Raw genomic sequence first — 18,430 nt, forward strand, 5'->3', positions numbered from 1 at the left:
GAGATCAAACGTTATAACATCCCGTTTCATGCACTGATTTACCCTAATGAACTACAGCCGCATACTTTCCAATCATGTTCAATGTCAGTATTTTTTCGGTTCAGTTTTGTAGCATTCCACAATATTTTAGTAGGATAAACTTCTGCACATATGCAGCGTGCGCTGGTTAAACAATTGGCATGCATGGGACCGTGGGAACGACCGCGTGTGGTCTGTACACATTGGTATGGCTCGTTGCCTTACCGCTCCTTTCCTCCTTAATACGGCAAACCAATAGTTTGCTGATCAATACCAAACTTACAACGGTAATGAAGTTTATTGTTTTAAATAGTGCTCACTTATTAGTGCTGCTCGTGCGTGTTTTGAATATTAAAATTTATCTATAGTGTATTTTTGTAATAGACTTCAAAGTGCATCTAGGTAACGGTGCAAGTCTTTTGTCAAAAAGTCGCCCGTTTACAAGGTTTTTTAATGTTGTAAACATGTTGCCTCCAGTTCACGGTACGACGGGCAATGGGAGGCAATTCCCACCAGTGACAAACAGTCCCCAAAACGGATGCATTCAAGCATGCTCTCGTTTATTGATGCGATGGGATTTATTGTGACGTTTACAAATTGATTTCCCTCCATTCGATAGTCGAATTTGCCGTCTGCCGGTAGCTCCAACAGGACCAATCATATCTTCACCGCTGTGCTCCCTGCAGGATGTATTCGAACTGTTGAGCACTGAACAGCACGACTAAATGAAGCATTTCAGCAACAGTGCACGGGGGTCGGCGCTTGGCGCTTTTGCTTTGTTGTGCTGCTCTGATTGATTGATTATGTGAGGCACAATTTGTCCGAATCAAATTCAATAAATGATAATCACGGGCTGATGGTGACGATGACGCGTCCAATGACCAGACAGAGCGAACGAGGAGGGCATGTACAGAATGTAGATACATTCGTATGAGGTAGGAGAAAGTCAATCGATGCTTTGAACACTATGCCAAAAAATGCCTCTGCATATGGAACAAAAATCATGTCCAAACAACCAGGACCATGGGTGATGACGCACGAAACATGGTATTTGTAGCATTGAATTATGTATTCTTTTTTTCTAGGATAAATACAGCCCATCTGAATGGATAAAGAAACATTCAGATATGAATGGATCGTTTAGTGGTGCAGCTTTTCATATATTTCCACTTTGGATTAAATGGATTAAGAGGATAAACCGTACGGCAGAGTCGGATCGTATGACAATTGGTTAACATCGTTTAGATTTGCTCTTAAACCGACCGTTCGTGGCAAACATGTGCGGTCTATTTGTATGATATTGACAACGTTTGTAAAGAAACGGTTTCTATTGAGAGAAGTCCTATCAGTACAATGGTGTGATGTGTATACACACCAAAAATAATACGATTTACTTGCAGGTACAGCAACAAATGAAGTCACGGCTTAAGAGTACATATACATAGAAAATCGTTGATACCGGTTTTGAAGTATCAACAACTTCAATTAATATAAAAAATAATTATTTTTACCTTCTTTACAGATTTATTTTACATATAAACCCTGAACCAATCATATTTACATCGTAAGCATCAATCTCCTTACGTAAAATCGCCTTTTAACATTAAGGTAAAATGAGACCTTTTTCTGTTATATTTTTACACCTAGATTTACAAACAAAAAAATAACCACTATTTAAAGCATTCAACTAATTGAAAACTCCACCCGCTTACGAAACCCTTGCCAAGCACATGCTTGGGATGAATCACATAAACAAGCGATTCGGCACAGAATATCCGGCTTGCAAAAAGTATTCTCAATATCATGGAACAAGACACGGAATGTTGGCAACCACCAACAGCATCATTTATCCCGCAATGGCATGGAGAATAGCTGTGTGGAATATAAAAAAAAACAACCTCACTAAATCTTGCTGTTCCCGACAGACCGGGATTGAAGAAAGTGAATCCTTTTCCATTCTTTCCCACTTCCATTGACTCTGCGGTGATCCAATTTAAGCATCGTTTTGCAGCGAATTGAATTACTGGGTACGTGTGCTGGGCGTGTCGCTTCTTCCGTTTTGCAGGTTCTATTTCAAAGCGCCCGGGAGGTGACAACAGATTTGGTGGCGCAAAGCGATTCGCAAAGCACTGATGGTTTTTGCAAGGCAATAGCTTCTTCCGAAGCATGCATTGGTACATTTGATCGGAGACTGCACAGTGGGAATAAGATAATTATTTTGGATGTATAGTGCCTCATTATGGACTAAACAACTGCAACCATATATTTCCTGCTGGTGCTACAATGAAAATACATTGCACTGATGCCTGCATTCTAAGTTAATTAACCAAACAACATAGACAACAAGTATTTTGGTAACTAAAACTCCCGCAGTTTCTAAATTTACATGTCGTAAAGAGCATATTGTCCGCTGAAACTTGAAAGATATTCGAGTGTAAAATTTAAACCTTACTGTCTCGTTGGCAATATTATTTTTCTATCCGAATTCGATAACATTGTTCATTGATTTAACTTCCTGCCAATTCCCAACGCTGCAGCATATCTTTTATCGTATAGGTATAGCTGCTAAACTGATTTACTGAATAAGGATGCTTCAAAGCACCTAAGGTGATTTTTGGTTCGTTTCGAGTATTCAATACCAACATGAATCGTGCTGACTGTGCCCGCGAAGTAGATCGAACAGAAATGTAAAAAGGAAGCAAAACATTGAAACCTTTTTTGAACGTCGAGAGATATTGCTACCGATACACCCGGAAACGAGAGGCTTCCGTTTCCGGCACGGTGGGAATCGCGTTATTTATGCCGAATGGTAGGACAATTTCGAGGAATTGGGCTTTTGCTATGCAAGGAATAGATGAACAAATCGGCATCGGATTTTTGTTTTTCCTGTTTAGCTACCAACGATGAAACTTAACAACTGTGTCATAAATACTGAATATACACAAAAAATGCGAATGGAGAAAAGTCTGGTTTATGTTTTAAAACTCAATGCTATTAATTGATCTTAAGTTAATGTAATATTAGAATACAAACACAAAAATGCAATTTTAATCTACATAATATCAATTAGAAATATTAATCTCGAAGAGTTCAGGCTGTTTAAATATAATCCTTTCTACATATTTTATCTATTCATTCATATTCCTTCTATGTATAATTGAGCGACAATTGAATAACATCATAACGATAAAAATCAGAAGAAATAATGTTAAAGGGAAGGAAAGCGACAATAGTTCAATTTTGATACGCTACAATATTTATCATACATTGAAATAAATAATTAAAGAATCAAGGTCTTCTTGACCTTTCTTTTTAAATTGTTAAAACATCTCTTATAACATTTAAAGTTCTTTGAATTTGTACTGAATAAATTCTACTGAATGAGATGTATTAACTTGTACATACCAATCATTGAGTGTAAAATTTCCATTCTAAAAACCTTGTAGCTTTTTCGATCCAAAGAGAAGAGCACGCCAAAAGAGGAAATATGCATATTTCCTGTAGCTCAACCATTCATTACAATTGTTCCCGAACCGGTACAAAAAACGCACACTTTTCTATCGGTCGCTGCAACATGCACACACTAATGGTCTGTGTGTGTTGGGCTGCACTGCTTCACACTACATCCAAAAGAATAACGTATGTGAAAAGACAACTGCGAGGTAAAGCAGCGATGAATTACTACAGCCCCTGAATATGGGCGGACCGAATGCAGTTCGGTCTAAACCGTTACCGTATATGTGTGAATGCGTCTCGTTTGTCGGTCTTTTACGTATGCAGCACGGATGCGTGCATGGGCCGGAGGAATGGAACGACATCAGTTTCGTCTGTGACAAAGGATAGACGGCGGCTTCACTTGTTAAAACACCACAGGATGTACCCGATTACGCTGTTTTTGTGCGCTAGTCGAATCCGACACAGGAAAGCACCAGTTGCGCCAGAATCTAGCAACATGAGCGCTCTAGCTAGATGTGGTCCCGGGAGGGGAAGAGTTGGCCAAAGGCCATACCATCATGGTGATGGTGTAATTTGTTGCGATGCCTTCGTATGCGATAGAGCCACATAACCACGCTCGAATGCTCAAGCGATTCTGCAAAAGCAAATCAAACGTACGTGATGCTGCAACGTGGTGTACGATGCAGAAGCAGAGTGTAAAAAAAGTCCTCCAACGACCAACGGAAAATCCGTGTCTCGAAGAAGGTGACGGAGAGGTGGGCTGGTCACCTCGCCAAACCACGCCAAACTGAGAGCCTGAACGAGCAAACGTGCTGATGACAGCTAACTTGCAAGGTGCACTCAAGATCCTCGCCCAGGATGGCATTACCATCCCAGTGCAGCAAACCCTTTGGTACAGCGTTCTTGCACACGTGCTAAATGGTCTAGGTGAGGGCTGCCAGTAGAAACGGGTTTCCATTTCTGTCGTCTCGCTTGGACGTAATGTTTAATTGCTGTCTGTTCCGATTGCATTGTGTTGCACCGTTACCACTGTTACGAGCGCCTGGCATCCTATAATTGAACTTTACTTTTCCTCCATGCTCATGACGCGTGAGTTGGATGGCATGATAAGGATAATGGGCATAATGCTACACTACTATGCTTTGATTGCGCATCACGCCAACTCGAAGCTGAGTTTCAGCGTACACGCTCATTAGTTAAGGTGAAGGAAATTGTCATGGTCCGGTGTTCTGGGAAGAGATGTAGCAATTTTATTTTCCACAAAATTGACAAGAAATATTCAGGTAGAATGGATACAAAATAACGAGCATAAATGTGAAGAAATTGATCAACAAAAATATTTTTTTCCATGTATTCAACCATCCCAGCAGGTAGATAAAGTTAAACTTGATGCAGGAGGATATCTGGATGATTTTTTAAATGAAATGGACAGGATGGATATCAAAAGGTTGAGCACAACATATAAACATCAATAACACCTGCTTGCTTCAAAACCATCGTGTCAATCAATTCTGTATTTCAGGCATCACTTTTGACACGACGTTCACTATTTCATCACACAGCGCATCGTACATCGCTTGAGAATCTTTGGATTCTCTAGAAATTTCTGTTCGTCAACATGTAATGAATATTTGATTTCCTTTGAGAGTTGTTTATCTTGTCTGCTAGCTTATGCTTCACGATAGCATCAGAAAGTTTGTTGTTTTGAAGCGTTTGATTCACACGTCACCAAGGTGGAGGCGCCTGGTGGATGATTCAAACACTGATGTGAGCTGTCGAATGAAAACAATCTTAACGTTGAAGTGTGGAAATAGACGAAAAATTGGCAATAAATTGCGATTGAATGGGTCAAAATCGAAAGATATTCATTAAATGTTTGGAACCCAGTTAAACCGGTCTCGTAGTACAATCGTCAACTCGTACGACTTAACAACATGCCCGTCATGGGTTCAATCCCCAAATAGACCGCGCCGCCATACGTAGGATTGACTATCCTGCTATCGGGGGGCCAAGCCCACAAGTGGGTACAGGCAGGCCTTGACCGACATCGGTTGTTGAGCCAAAGAAGAAGAAGAAGAGTTTGGAGCCCAGTATAACTCCTGCTGGCGTATGTTTTAAAATAAACTTCCTGGATGTACTCCTACGTAACACTTTGGTTATTGCTCTATGTAGCTAATTCGTACATTTTTCTGATTGAAAATTAAACCAATAAGCTTCATCACCCTATGCACGATCATATTTCAATCGTTTTGAGGGAACAAACATGTATTTCGTAATCAATAAATAAGTAATCAAAATGTGTTATTGTCAACGAATAAAAATTGCCCAGACAGATTTTTTTGTTACTGCTGCTAGCCTCAAATTGTATGTTTGTTATCGGTTTGTAATCATTTTGCCGATAGCAATATTTACGAGCTTTACAACGGGTTTTCAGCTCCACGTTTGATGTGCACCTGGATGCTAAACTGCCCCATAATAACGGTCGTAGCAGAAACCATCATCATCATCATTGTCATCATCATCATCATCATCATCATCATCATCATCATCATCATGTTCGTCATCACTGGCGCCGAGTCGGATCGAGCGTGCAGTCAATCTCTCGTACCATTCTATAACCCGCTTTAACTATGGTAATCATAAAAAGAAATAATCAGTTTAAACGCCAACCGATTCATATCGGCCATTAAATATCGATATCCGTTTATTTTCGTCGCACCTCGCTTGTACCAAAGGTGGAAACAACAAGCGAATCAGCTTCCTCCATATTTTCACCGAACCGTGGCGAGGGGACTATTTGATGAGGGCTTAAAAAACGACTCGTGCTAGAGCTTATAGAAGGGCACCAGGGTTACCAGGCAGTGGAAGGGTTTTGTTCATTTCGATAGGTTATTATCGGATTTTATGAGCCGAAAGAAAAACCTGTACAGGGGGCGGGGAAATGCTTGGGGAATCAACGAAACCCAATCACTAGCGTAAAGGGAGAGGGAAGACGGCTCTTGCTACGACCCGTCAGATTTCCAGAATCAGTTCCAGGAAGCTCACAGAAGGGTAAAAAATCTCCAATGACTATTCGCGAACAAAAAATATCTCTCTTTCTCTTTCTCTCTCTCTCTCTCTCTCTCTCTAGCTCTCTCTCTCTTTCTCGCTCTCTCTCTCTCTCTGTGTTGCCGTAGTAAATTTAATCGAATGTAGAATGTATCCATTCTTTCCAGCAATTTAATGATTTTTGAGCGAGCGTTGTTTTCATCCTTCTTTGCGGTTTTATCATGTCCCCTAGAGATTTGCTTTTGATCATCAGTCCACTTTGCGCTTGAAGCTCTATTTGCTACCTACCCTCATAATTCGTGTGGTCTACCCGTTCGCTCGCCTGTGTACCTTAGCATTAACCGATTCTCTTTTTCAGTGCTAACAATTTCTATCTGCTGGCAGCCGATCTGCAAACGACCCACACAGTGACCTTACACCCTTTTTACATAGGTGAAATACGATTCGCAAAAAAAAACCGGTCCTCCAAACGAGAACAAACAAATCCGAAGGCCGAGAAACGCGATAGTGCGAGTATTTGTTTACGAGGAAGTATACGAAGGGCGTCAATGAGCTTTCCATTTCGGGGTGCCCTTTACCCCCATTGAGAAGGAAAAAAGCGCCCGTTTGCTATAATCATGGTGAGCCTTTTCTGTGCTTTCTCCAAACGGCCACAAACGAGTTTACAAATAAAATCCTACAATGGCAAGGAAAAGTAAATCGACCCCCGACCTGCACCTCCACTGCAGCTTGATTTATTTTATGAAGCTAATGTTTTATAATGAAGAAAGATGAGGTTTTCTAATAGGGACGGATGGCCTAAAGCTAGACCGTTCGAAACTTATTGGCCGGGTTGAAGGGTGCTTTATTCAGCGCGCTGGCAAATGTCTCAGTGGTACGTGCCGTAGTGTGCGTTTAGAAAAACAGAATCGAAGAACAGACGGGCTGGGGCATCAGCGCGAGAATGCTATTAGCAGCTTTTCCTTTCAGTCTGATGTGCTGTGCTACTGTTCTGAGCTTCACTTAAAATTCCGTTTAGATGGGTGATGTGGAAGCAGATTGATGGATTTTCAGCAATGACTGTCATTGCAAATTTATCGTCTAATGACGTGCATAGCGAAGCTTCCTTATATATATGAGCGTCTGGATAAGTCGTGTAAGCATTCGTGTTGACTAGTTGTAGTGGAAGTAGTACTCAAGTTTATGTAGATCTTTTTGAATAACAAAAAATTGGTCACGAGTTATCCAATACATATGACATTTAAATCTATAATAGAAGTACAACATTATTAGTCGACACGAATTAGTTGAGAATCATCACAGCTTCTACTTTACTAACTGATCTCAAGTAACGATGAAATAGTGTTGATTGTTTAATTGAATCCAAACAAATCAAGAACGTGTACCCTTCCACACAGGACCCGTGTTGATAGGTTTCGATTAATAATCGCTTTAGTTTATCACCTGCTCGAACTAGCACGTCGTGCGGGAGACGTTCGCTCATGAAACCGTTTAGCTACACGATCACTGACAACACCCAGCAGTAAACAGCTTACTTCATTTGTCTTGTCAATTCGCGGAGCTAACGTTCTAAACGGCCAGGGGCAGGGAAAAGGACCGCCACACCGTTGCAACCTGTGCACCTGGCCCGAACATATGCCACAGGGAACGTTCAAGTTTGTTTGAGTCTTTCCGCTGGTTTCACCGGTGCCCTGGGCAGCACTCACCGGTCCCGGTACGCTCAAGAAGGGATAACAGTGCACCGTAGCAAAACAACATAGACAAAGATTGTAAACGCTCATCCAAGAGGAACGCTTATGGAAGGTGGATCTGCTGCTCTATCGTCGTGCACGGATTATTGTGGATACTCGCTTCCACATCCTGCTAAATTGGCCCAGCCAGCTTTCGACGTCTCGTGTTTTGAACCCTTTCCAAACCCCTTTGCCGCACTTTCTCCCAAGGGCTTTAGCTGCATGCAAATGATGCTTGTGCATTTATGTAATTACGAAAGCAATTAAATTCATCGCAAACCGTACGCTTCGTTTCAGCTCGTCCTGTGAACGGGCGGGGCTTGGGAGGGGGGAGTAGCAATGTATCCTGGCGCGCTGATAACCAGCACCGTCGGGTGAGATAGACGGTCGTGTGTATTCATGCCTTCTAAATCTCTGAAACCCCTTTATCATCGTTCGTTGCCCGGGTACGGTGCGGCGCTCGTGAAAGCGGTGTGCACTCATGTGTGTGTGTGTGTCGACGCAGAGAGCAAGGGGTAGCATAAAATCGCACGGCTGGATAAACAAACGCTATTAACGGAATCGAACCGCTCACGCTACGAGGCGGTGTCCATGGTGAGGCGGAAGGGTTGTTGCAAATGCACGTGAGAAAGTGCACCTTACATGTGGCGGCGGTGGGGAATTGTTTGAGTGTCAAATCTAAGCCCCGGATAAGAGACCGGCACCAGCGTGTCAGTTTCAGTGAGCTTTTGCGCGTGAATAGAGAAGCTGTCAGCGGGTGTATTAAACTCCGACAACCAGACACGCTTCACAGTTTAACGATCATCTCGATGCGCTTCAACCCGGGGCGGCTTTGCGTGAGTGTTTGTGTGGTGGGTTTTAGATTAATTTTTTACACCTCTCATTAATCAAACCCGTCGCGTAAGCGGCTCGAAACGATATACACACACACACAGACAGGCCAGAACGAAAAAAGAACACACTCTTGATTAACTGTGATTTTATGAAGGCAAAAACTGGACCCCTGGCCTCACTTTCAAACGTGAGGGAATGTATGTTTGAAAAAGTTTGCAAACACTAAACCGTGCTCGGGTAGCGGGTGCGTTGGCCACTCTAGCCGTGTTTTACCGTCGATTTAAACACTTTTGACGAATGGTTTGTTTGTAGAGATATTTATGGGTTTGTTGATGCCGATGCCATGATAGTGGCCACACCCGTCGTGAAACCGGTGTTTATTGGTATACTTTTTGATGACTCGAAAGGGGTTTTACTGCAGAAATTTATCCTCAGAGCGGGTTCGTGGTTTGCTTCCAAAATTGTTACGGCCGGTGTGTCAATTTGGAAACTTTCTTTACCAACCTAACTCGTTTTTTAGGAAAACGCTCTTGATTTATCGTTGCAAGTCATGCGATGTGGTCGTTTCGCAATCACAACGGTAGGTTTTCAATTAATCCTTTCTTCTCACTCACCTTACCTTAAATCCGGCGCAAGGTCGAGGGTACAATACAGGAACTTTTTTGATCATAGATCCATAAAAAAATATTTACCACGAACAACAGTCATTTTTGCCTAGTTTGCTCGACTTAAACTTGAGATATATATAATTTAGCGCAGTGTACCTTTCATTCGACAGATTGTAATGAGCGTGAAGAAAAGTATCTGCAAACCGTAATATATATCTTTTTGTGCAACGATTACTCCAGCAGAGATACACCGCTGACCGCTTTATTGTGGAGCGAAAAAATACTATTGAAAAAAGTTTGCTTCCATTGCCGGCGAACGGAAAACAGCGCATTGAAGTAATGTGTTTTACGTGACTGATAGTAACAGCTACGGTTGGTAGCCGTCTTAAGGAAAAGGTGTAAGAAAAAATGTACCATCCTCACCGGCACCGAGCAAACCCCAACCCATTGGATAGAGAATAAATTTGAAACGTTGTCCGCCCCGGACTATTGACAGTAAAAACTTTACTGGCGTAGAATCTACAAAAAAGTCCAGATTTCGATTCATTGTGTGTGTGTGTGCTCCATTATCAAACAGCAAGAACTTTTACACGCAGTAACAGTGACAAAGGCTGGCTGATTCTTTTTTATATATTTACAATTCTAAACTCCTCGGGCACGTTCTTTTCGTAAGATGTCGTTCTTTTTTTGTAAGTTTGTTATCTACCGCAACGGACGACAACCGTTCAAAGCATACCACCGAAAAACGGTGACAACGTTCGAGTAAGTGAGATGAACCGCGATGAGACGAAAAAAAAAAACAGCCAGTTGCCCATTCAAAAGTAACTGACTTCTAGCAGGGAATCGGACACCGGACATTGGACGTTGACAGGTGATTAATGCGTTCTGAAATTAAAATCCCTGCCCGAAAGTTTGTGTGTGTTTTTGTTCGCCCCTAGGATGTTGTCGTTGCTGCCCATTCCTTTCGTTGGGAATGGTTCCAACTTCACGCCGTCGAAAGAAGCCACGGGATTTGTTCTGTTTGCCCGGCCCCTGACTTGTATCCTTTCTGTGCGCCGAAAAGACTGTCCTTACCTGAATGGCAAGGCGATCCAGCGTCCATTGCGTCCAAGGGACGCTTGGGGTAATCATAATGAAATATCTGAGAGCGTTTTTTTTTCGTTTCGTTGAAAAATAATCGGTGCCAGAAGCCTCCGGAAAAAGTCAAAACTCATGCCATGGAAGAAAACAGCGTGTCGTAGCCCAGTCGCCATATTAATGGCGGGGGCTGGTATGGGTGTTAAGCTTTTTTTAACCTTCATTCTATTAGGATTTTCTCTCTTCGCTCATGGCCGAAATACTGCTGGACCCGAAGGAACACTCAAAACAAGAAACTTTTTTCTCATCCACCATACTGCCAAAAGGGTCAGATTAACGAGAGGAAGAGTATCTTGTACTTGTACACTTTTTTGTTACACTTTGTTGTTGTTCATTCGATGTGACACCGGTAAAACGGTGCCCACAGGATGACAAATTAATTTGACCATATAATACAACCGCAACCGACCGATCTCGCTGATCGCGAAATCATCTCACGGGTCAGCCAGAAAGGCAAATTTCTGCATGTCTGTTCCACAGCATTTTTTGGGAAAGCAAAAAGTTATCAACCAGATTTGGGATGGGCTTACATTTTTTTTTATAAAAAAAAACTTGTTCCGATCTGATAGGTTTGCCACGATAAGGTAAAGGGTTCATACCCTTCAGTTCAGATAACTGATTGACCGTAAATAGGGCGCAGATTTGTGTGTGAAGATGACGTGATCCGACTCGAAGGAGAAGGAATATGTCAAGAATTAGCATTTGTTCTATTCAAGAGCATTGCGATGTTTAAAGTTCTAATGCTTAAATTTGAAATAAAGATATGAGTGGGCAGATCATAAAAATCTAAGAAGCATGTTTAAAATATATTACCATATCAACCTTCGAAAGAGGTTGAATTTTTTTGCAAAAATCTGGAGTAAGATAGAATCGCATGACACAAATTAAAACTAACGCTTGTTTTATCGATCGCCTTCATCGCATGTTGCATTTCTTATCAGAAAAAGAGCGCAAATCATTCATTTCTTAGACGGCTCGTTTAACGGAGTTTTGTTATTGAGTACTTTTTCCCACCATTCCGTAGTTGCTATAAATTCCAATAGGACAGTCTTTAAACATATTCTAAATTGTAACAGTTTGTTAAACTATCAAAGCGAGTTGAAACATAAGCAATAGTGAACACGCTTCAGATGCTGACTCGCATCCACTCTCCACGGTAATCGAGCATTATCAACCGAAAGAGTAACAACGATATTTACATTCCACTATCTCACAAACTCCAACGTAGATCGTTTGTGAGTACGGTTATTTGAAGAACGATGACACCATAGTTGTGGATCGTGGTGGATCGTTAATCTACCTACGCACAAACACGCACGAATACATACCCAGACACAAGCGCATGAACTATGCTTAGAATTGATTTAAAACTTAAGTTGCATTATTCGAGTATTTGTTATTGAATAATTTGTACTACGCTTGAAATGTTCAACCAAGCGCTCGTGTGTGGGAGTGTATCTCCCGCATGAGTTTGTGTAGAATAGTATATCTTTTATGTGATGAGCGAGTATGGTTTAGTTATCAGTGCACTGCATTATGCACTCATTCTCCGATATTATCTCCTTTGCTACAACGATTTCTCTCTCTCCCTCTCGCTCTCTGAACGATCGATTGCATCGATAACTTGAAACTGCTACATTACACTACTTATTGCACTAATTTGCCTCCAAACAGTCACACCCGGCTCGGTCCACGGTGCGCAGAAAGGAGCGTTTTACTTTTGTTTGTCTTAACTAATTTACTTAGCATTTACACAGTATGTGACAAGCGGTATCTGGTCTCCCCGTTCGTTTCTGGAAGCTTCGTATGCGCCACACAGCGAACGATAAAGGCAGATAATCGCTCCGTTTGCCACGCCTAAACACTAATCTCAATTTTTTGTCTTTCACTTTGCTTTGGTTTACGGTTGCGTTTGGTTTTGTTTTACTTTGAAAACATGGTGCTTTCAATGGCAGCCGCTATCCGGCGGAAGAAGGACGATTCGCAAACCACAGTATAAACTACATGAGCTGTCCCTCTGGTTGTTTTTGTTTTTCTGTGCACTTTCAATTGGTCTCAGCTGCATTTTCCGTTCGAACGGTATTTTGAGTTAAAGAGAGGAACGTAAAATATAAAAAAAAGAAACAAAACCGAGCGCTACGTCGTTGTCGTTTCATTTGTTTGTTCATTTGTTTGTTTGCTTTTGCTATGCTTAATTTACATGCTTTGAGCAGTGGGTTATAACGTTTTGTTTTTATTTCCTAACGGACCGATATGTACAGGCGCTCGTTCGTTCGTTGGAGAAGCAGCAAAGGTGGAGTAAAACCGGTCGCTAAAAAAGTCGACACTAACCACTACGTTACGGCTACATAGAAACATGCGTACGAGGCGTTAACTTACATCAGCGCTTACCACCGGTACACGGTGGTTTACGTTGCGTGGGAGCTTTTGTTGATTTATTTCCACTCTTCCTTGCTTTATTTATTTTTGTTTTTGCATATTCGCGCCCGCAGCGCGATGATTGCTCACGAGCGAATGTCGTGCTTTTTTATATCAATTAATAGTTATTTCTATTATCTGTTTTCGTCGGATGTGAGTTTGACATGCCCATGAATCTCCCACATCGAACTACACACAAACACACACTCCCCTCATACATATGACTCTTGTTGTTGCATTTTCACACTTGGACGAGAATGAGAAATTGCTACGGTGTTCCTGCATTTCCGCTCTATGCAGACTATTGTGTTAAATTACTTCACCTACCTCTGGCACCTGGACCGGGCAAGGTCCATTGGCATTTGGCACACAGACGAGCAAAGGTCTCGCTTGCACTGATCCTGCATTCGACTGTAGTTCTGGTGCATCGATAGACTGAAAAAACGATGCATCTCGATTGCTATCCATGAGAAAGTTTCATTATATATGTATATCCGTGCGGCTGCAAGGGTGTGGATGGTTTGTTTTTCGAGGGATACCAAGGATACCAAGTAGCGAAGAAGGTTGAAATCGAATCTGAATCGTGCTGATGAAACGAAACTAACAAAAATCTTCTCCCCTCCACCATGCCTTGAGCCACCAGTGTTTGCTAGAATGCCCAGATGGTTTCTGTGTTGGCGGAAGGAGAGTAGCTTAGGGTGTCATCCTTCCGGTTGATCACATGATGGAATTGAAGGATTTATTGTGCCAGTCTAGTGAGTGGTCGGCGAATACAGTTGTCGATATGTTTGCCACTCGCAGTCCGGGGGAAATGGAGCAGCTGGTCAGGATAGAACTATGGTGGTCTGTTGTATTGTATCATCGGAATGCTTTGTAAGATTTGTATAAACCACTGACATCCCGTCGTTTCCTCTCCTCTTGGCAGATACAGTGCACAATAAATACAATCTCGACCGGACTACACCACAACCGGACTCCGATCCAGTTCCGGAGAGTTCTCTACCGCCCGCCAGTGGCTGGCAGCAAATAAATAAAATGGCCCCCTACCTTTCACTTTCTTCCTGTTTGACGCTTTCGTAGACGTCGACTGACATTGGCTCGTTGAGGGTTGCGGGGAGAGTTTGCTCTCGATCCCGTTCCTCTGTCCACCGTCGACACAGCTCGGCTCAGGTTCGTGTGAGCGACCCTGCTCCCTGCGCTCGACGGTGGCTTCTGGCTAGCTCCAGGTAACGTTACGTCGTTGGGAAGTGTTACGGCGTACCGGTTCCGGCACTGCCATGCTGACCCCGTTGCCTCGTTCCGCTTCATCATCGTCCCGGTCACCACCACGGGCGCCCGGTCCGATCCGTCCCACTCACTCGATGTGCATGATCTTTTTAAATGCTTTCCGGAACTCGGGATTGAAGATTGTGTAGATGACAGGATTGACGAAGCTGTTCATGTAGCCGAGCCACGTGGTAAGGTTGAATATCGTGACGCCTGGCCGGCAGTCCTTGTCAAGCTTCGCGCACATCGCGTCCATAATGTTGCAGGTAAAGAACGGTACCCAGCAGAACAAGAACACTCCTGGTTTGTGGCAAATGAAAAAAACGTGAGGCCGTTTGTTAGTTTAATATTTAGTTGTTATTTATAAGTATTTAGGTTCCACTTCGATCGAGTATGAGCAAGTGGCTGAATGTTGCAATCGGCAACTGATTTTTATTGAACGCTTGTAAAGATGTCTAAAACAAGCACGCTGTTTGAACAAACTTTTGAAATTTAATTACAATGTAGACCATCTATATCAAACCGACAAAATAACTGATGCCACATTTCAACCAGATAGAGTAATCACTTAAGCTTTACACTTTCTCGAACTAGAAAAAAAGAACCAATTTCACATTATGTTTCCCTGCCATGCTCTGTTATTCTTTGAGGATCAACGGCATGACCGTGTTTGGTATTGGCAGCCGTTCATCTGCAAACCTGAACGGATTATCGGAAACCGTGGTAAAAGTTTTGAGGCACCTGTCCATCAGATAAAACATTTCAGAAAAGCGTAAGAGCTTTTTCCAGCGCTTTTCAAAATAGTCAAGTGCCAAAGAGGTTTAAACACGAAGTTCTTTTTGCACTGGTTTGAATGGTGCCAATTTAGTGGGTTAAAGAAAAAAAAGCAAGCAGCGACACGTTATGTTCCACAAAAAAAAAATACCTTCACCGGCCATCACGTCGGGAAGGATATTTTCACATCGTTACGAAAACGTATCGCTTACGTGACACCATTATGTGTTGTGAAAGAAAACTCCGTGTCAAAAACGTTTCTTGTAAGTTGCACACTAATCTCGCCCCAGTGTTTCATGAAAGAGGAATTGGGGGAAACTTGGGAGAAAATATAGTTAAAAATGTAAACCGTTATTTGTTTATGTAATGAACATGAATACATAAAATTTATAAACAGAATGGTATGAGTTAAACACATCAAAAGAGAGTTTCTCCTTGTTTGGTATTTTACATATCTGACAGAAATATGAAAAGCACATCAAATTAAAAAATATTTCCTCAACTTGTTGGCTAACTGTCTTATGTAAATTAGTACATCACCCGTATCTTTTTGATGTTAACCATCCTAGTACAACCCACACGTGGTTGAAAGGTTCAACTGACTTCACTCATGCATAAAATGTGCTTGGGCGTAATGTTTATGTTTTAATTTTGCACACAAAATGGTGAACGAGCCTTGCCATGCTTCAGGTGATAACAAAAAATCGGACACATTTTACTCTCCCTTTAGCCGTTACAAAGGTGAAAGATACAAGGTTTTAGATTTTATTGCTACTAAAGCATTATGATCGGACTGCCTAAACCGTAGGTTTCGTGGGTTAATCAACACTTTTATTGCACATTACAGTGGGCTGCAGAAACGAGAAAAGACTGACATTGCTTTAAAGCTTGTTTTGTCCTTTTTGTTACAAATGAATTTTTTGAAAAATATTTCTAAAAGGTGCACAAAGTTACAACAAGCGCTCTACATTCATACTTACCTAAGACTATTGCTAACGTTTTGGTCGCTTTGCGTTCTTTCTTGGCTGACGATTTCTCTCGCTTCTTTTTCGACGCTTTATTTACTTTGTAGATAGTAAACCTGCATGATAAGAACAAAAATCAAATGAAATTGCAATTATTGAAGCTTGTGTTGAAATATGTTCCAATAACGTAAAAATGGAAAATTATGTTTATCTAAATGAAAGTAAATTTATGATCGAGTATCACAGACTTGCAACATTGTTGCTGTACTAGTGATTATTGCAGTACGAATGCCCTGCTTTCTATATCTATAAACTAATAGTTTTTTCGATGTTCGAATGTTTTCATAACTTATCAATAAAAGGCTGTTTGAAATCGGTTATGTATAAAAAAAATCAAATTTTGCGTAATATATGACGACGATTCTTCTCGCGTCCAGAGCATAAGGTGCTGCGAGGAAGGAAAACACCTAACACAACCCAACCCGAAATCAAAATGTATCATTTTATGACGGCCATACGGTCCCAAATATGAACAGATTTTACACCGTCCCAACGTCATCATCGTTGTCGTCCTGTATCACAACTGCTCGTTTGACCTTTGTGCACGTTGTGTTTCGTACGTCGATTTAACCGTTTCAAGTGCTCCTTTTCCTCCCCGCCGATGTCAGGTGCAGGCATCGGTCGAAAGATTTTCTGATTCCTCTTTTCGTGAAATTTGAAAAGCTCAACCCACACGCACTGCGATAGGATACTGGGCTCGTTTACCAACTGTACGCCAGCCTGTGCAACCAGCAAAAGTTCAAAATAACAGGCAGGGAAACGGGAACAGCCGCGTGAAAATGTGTCCCACCAGAAATGATGGCATCGGTCACGCATGAACCATTCAAATGTGTCTGTATGCGTGTGCAAAACCCACTAGTGGGGATTTGTTTGCATTGTTATGTTGAAGAAAAAAAATCAAATTAAAATACCTGCGCGCTGCAGGTACACCCGCAGGAGAGTCATCATAAATGAATGATGCTGTATGGATTCGAACTGAGTGCCGCTGTTTCGAGCACCTACAATTGACTGTCGACAAAAACTGTTTGTTTATGCAAAATAAAAATAAAAGCATAAACTCGTTCGATTCTATCACAGCGATGGGACCGGTACAAAATAACGTGACGACGCAGATGGTATATGCTAGCCCAAAATGAATCTCTATATGACCCGGAAAAGCAAGCATTCGTAGCATTTGTTCATAAAGAAAAAAGGATTTATGATTGACTTGGAAATTTCCTTCAAGTGTCATCAAAGGATTATGTGCTGGAGAGCATTTTTAGAATGCTTTCGCAAGCAGGTTACCTCATTCACTTCCTGGTCGCCATTTCGCTACCGTGCTACCGAGATCGGCGGCAAATGGGCCTCAGCTTTATGGTGTAGCTTGAGACAATTTTATACGGTTTCATTTCTTTCCGTGCACCACAGCCAGTACGCGTTATGCAAATAACCGCATCGTCTTTAGCGGCATTAAAATGGAAACGAAGTCCACGGGACGCAAGTTTACGGTTTCGACGCGATTTGCGCTCGGTCCGGACATGCAAGGCATCGTTCAAAGAGCCGGTAATGCAGAACATCACAAAACTGAAAATACTTAAAAACATACACCCACACTCACAAACGTCACCTTCACTGTAGGCGTTGGGGAAGATTATCCATTTTTATACCGTTCTGCCGTTGGTGTAAGGTAGCTGTAAGGCTTGCCCAAAGTCGTCAATCTCGCCATCTCACGGAGGCTAGAGGTGCAACAAATCATGGAAATTTCATCACTCGGAGATAAATTTGCCGGAAATTTAACAAAATTTTCATTATGATTTTTATTAGAGGCAACGTGGCACGCTCGTCCTTGTAAGACATAATGGTCGACGCAATATATGCACTCTCCAAGAGGCAGAACAGCAAACGAATCGTCCCATCGCGGAAGGTGAAAGTGTCCCCATGGTAATAACAGTAAATTTCTTATGCCCATTAAAACGGGTCTTGAGCCATTCTATTCCCGCGCTCCAACATGCATCAACGTTAAAAAAAAGTGGCGTACCCAGGGATTAGTGAAAGGATTTAGGGGTTCTTTTCTACACAACGGTCGGCGATGAATTGGTGCCAGTTGCGCTAACAGGAGAAGCCTGCTAACGTTGCC

General features: G+C 42.0%; 1 protein-coding gene across 3 annotated transcripts in view; it reads right to left on the reverse strand.

Moving 5' to 3' along the window:
* Positions 1-6,581: 6,581 nt before the first annotated feature.
* The window catches only part of LOC1274598 (dopamine D2-like receptor), a 130,623-nt gene continuing 118,774 nt past the window's right edge, over positions 6,582-18,430 (reverse strand). For all 3 annotated transcript variants that reach the window (XM_061643934.1, XM_061643933.1, XM_061643931.1), the window contains 2 exons: positions 16,270-16,370; positions 6,582-14,815 (listed from right to left, as the gene is read on the reverse strand). In XM_061643934.1, coding sequence (XP_061499918.1) covers positions 14,604-14,815; positions 16,270-16,370 — 313 coding nt within the window. In that variant the 3' untranslated portion in view covers positions 6,582-14,603. The remainder of the gene's footprint in view (positions 14,816-16,269; positions 16,371-18,430) is intronic.

Source organism: Anopheles gambiae, chromosome 2, assembly GCF_943734735.2.
Source record: "Anopheles gambiae chromosome 2, idAnoGambNW_F1_1, whole genome shotgun sequence".
Taxonomy (NCBI): domain Eukaryota; kingdom Metazoa; phylum Arthropoda; class Insecta; order Diptera; family Culicidae; genus Anopheles; species Anopheles gambiae.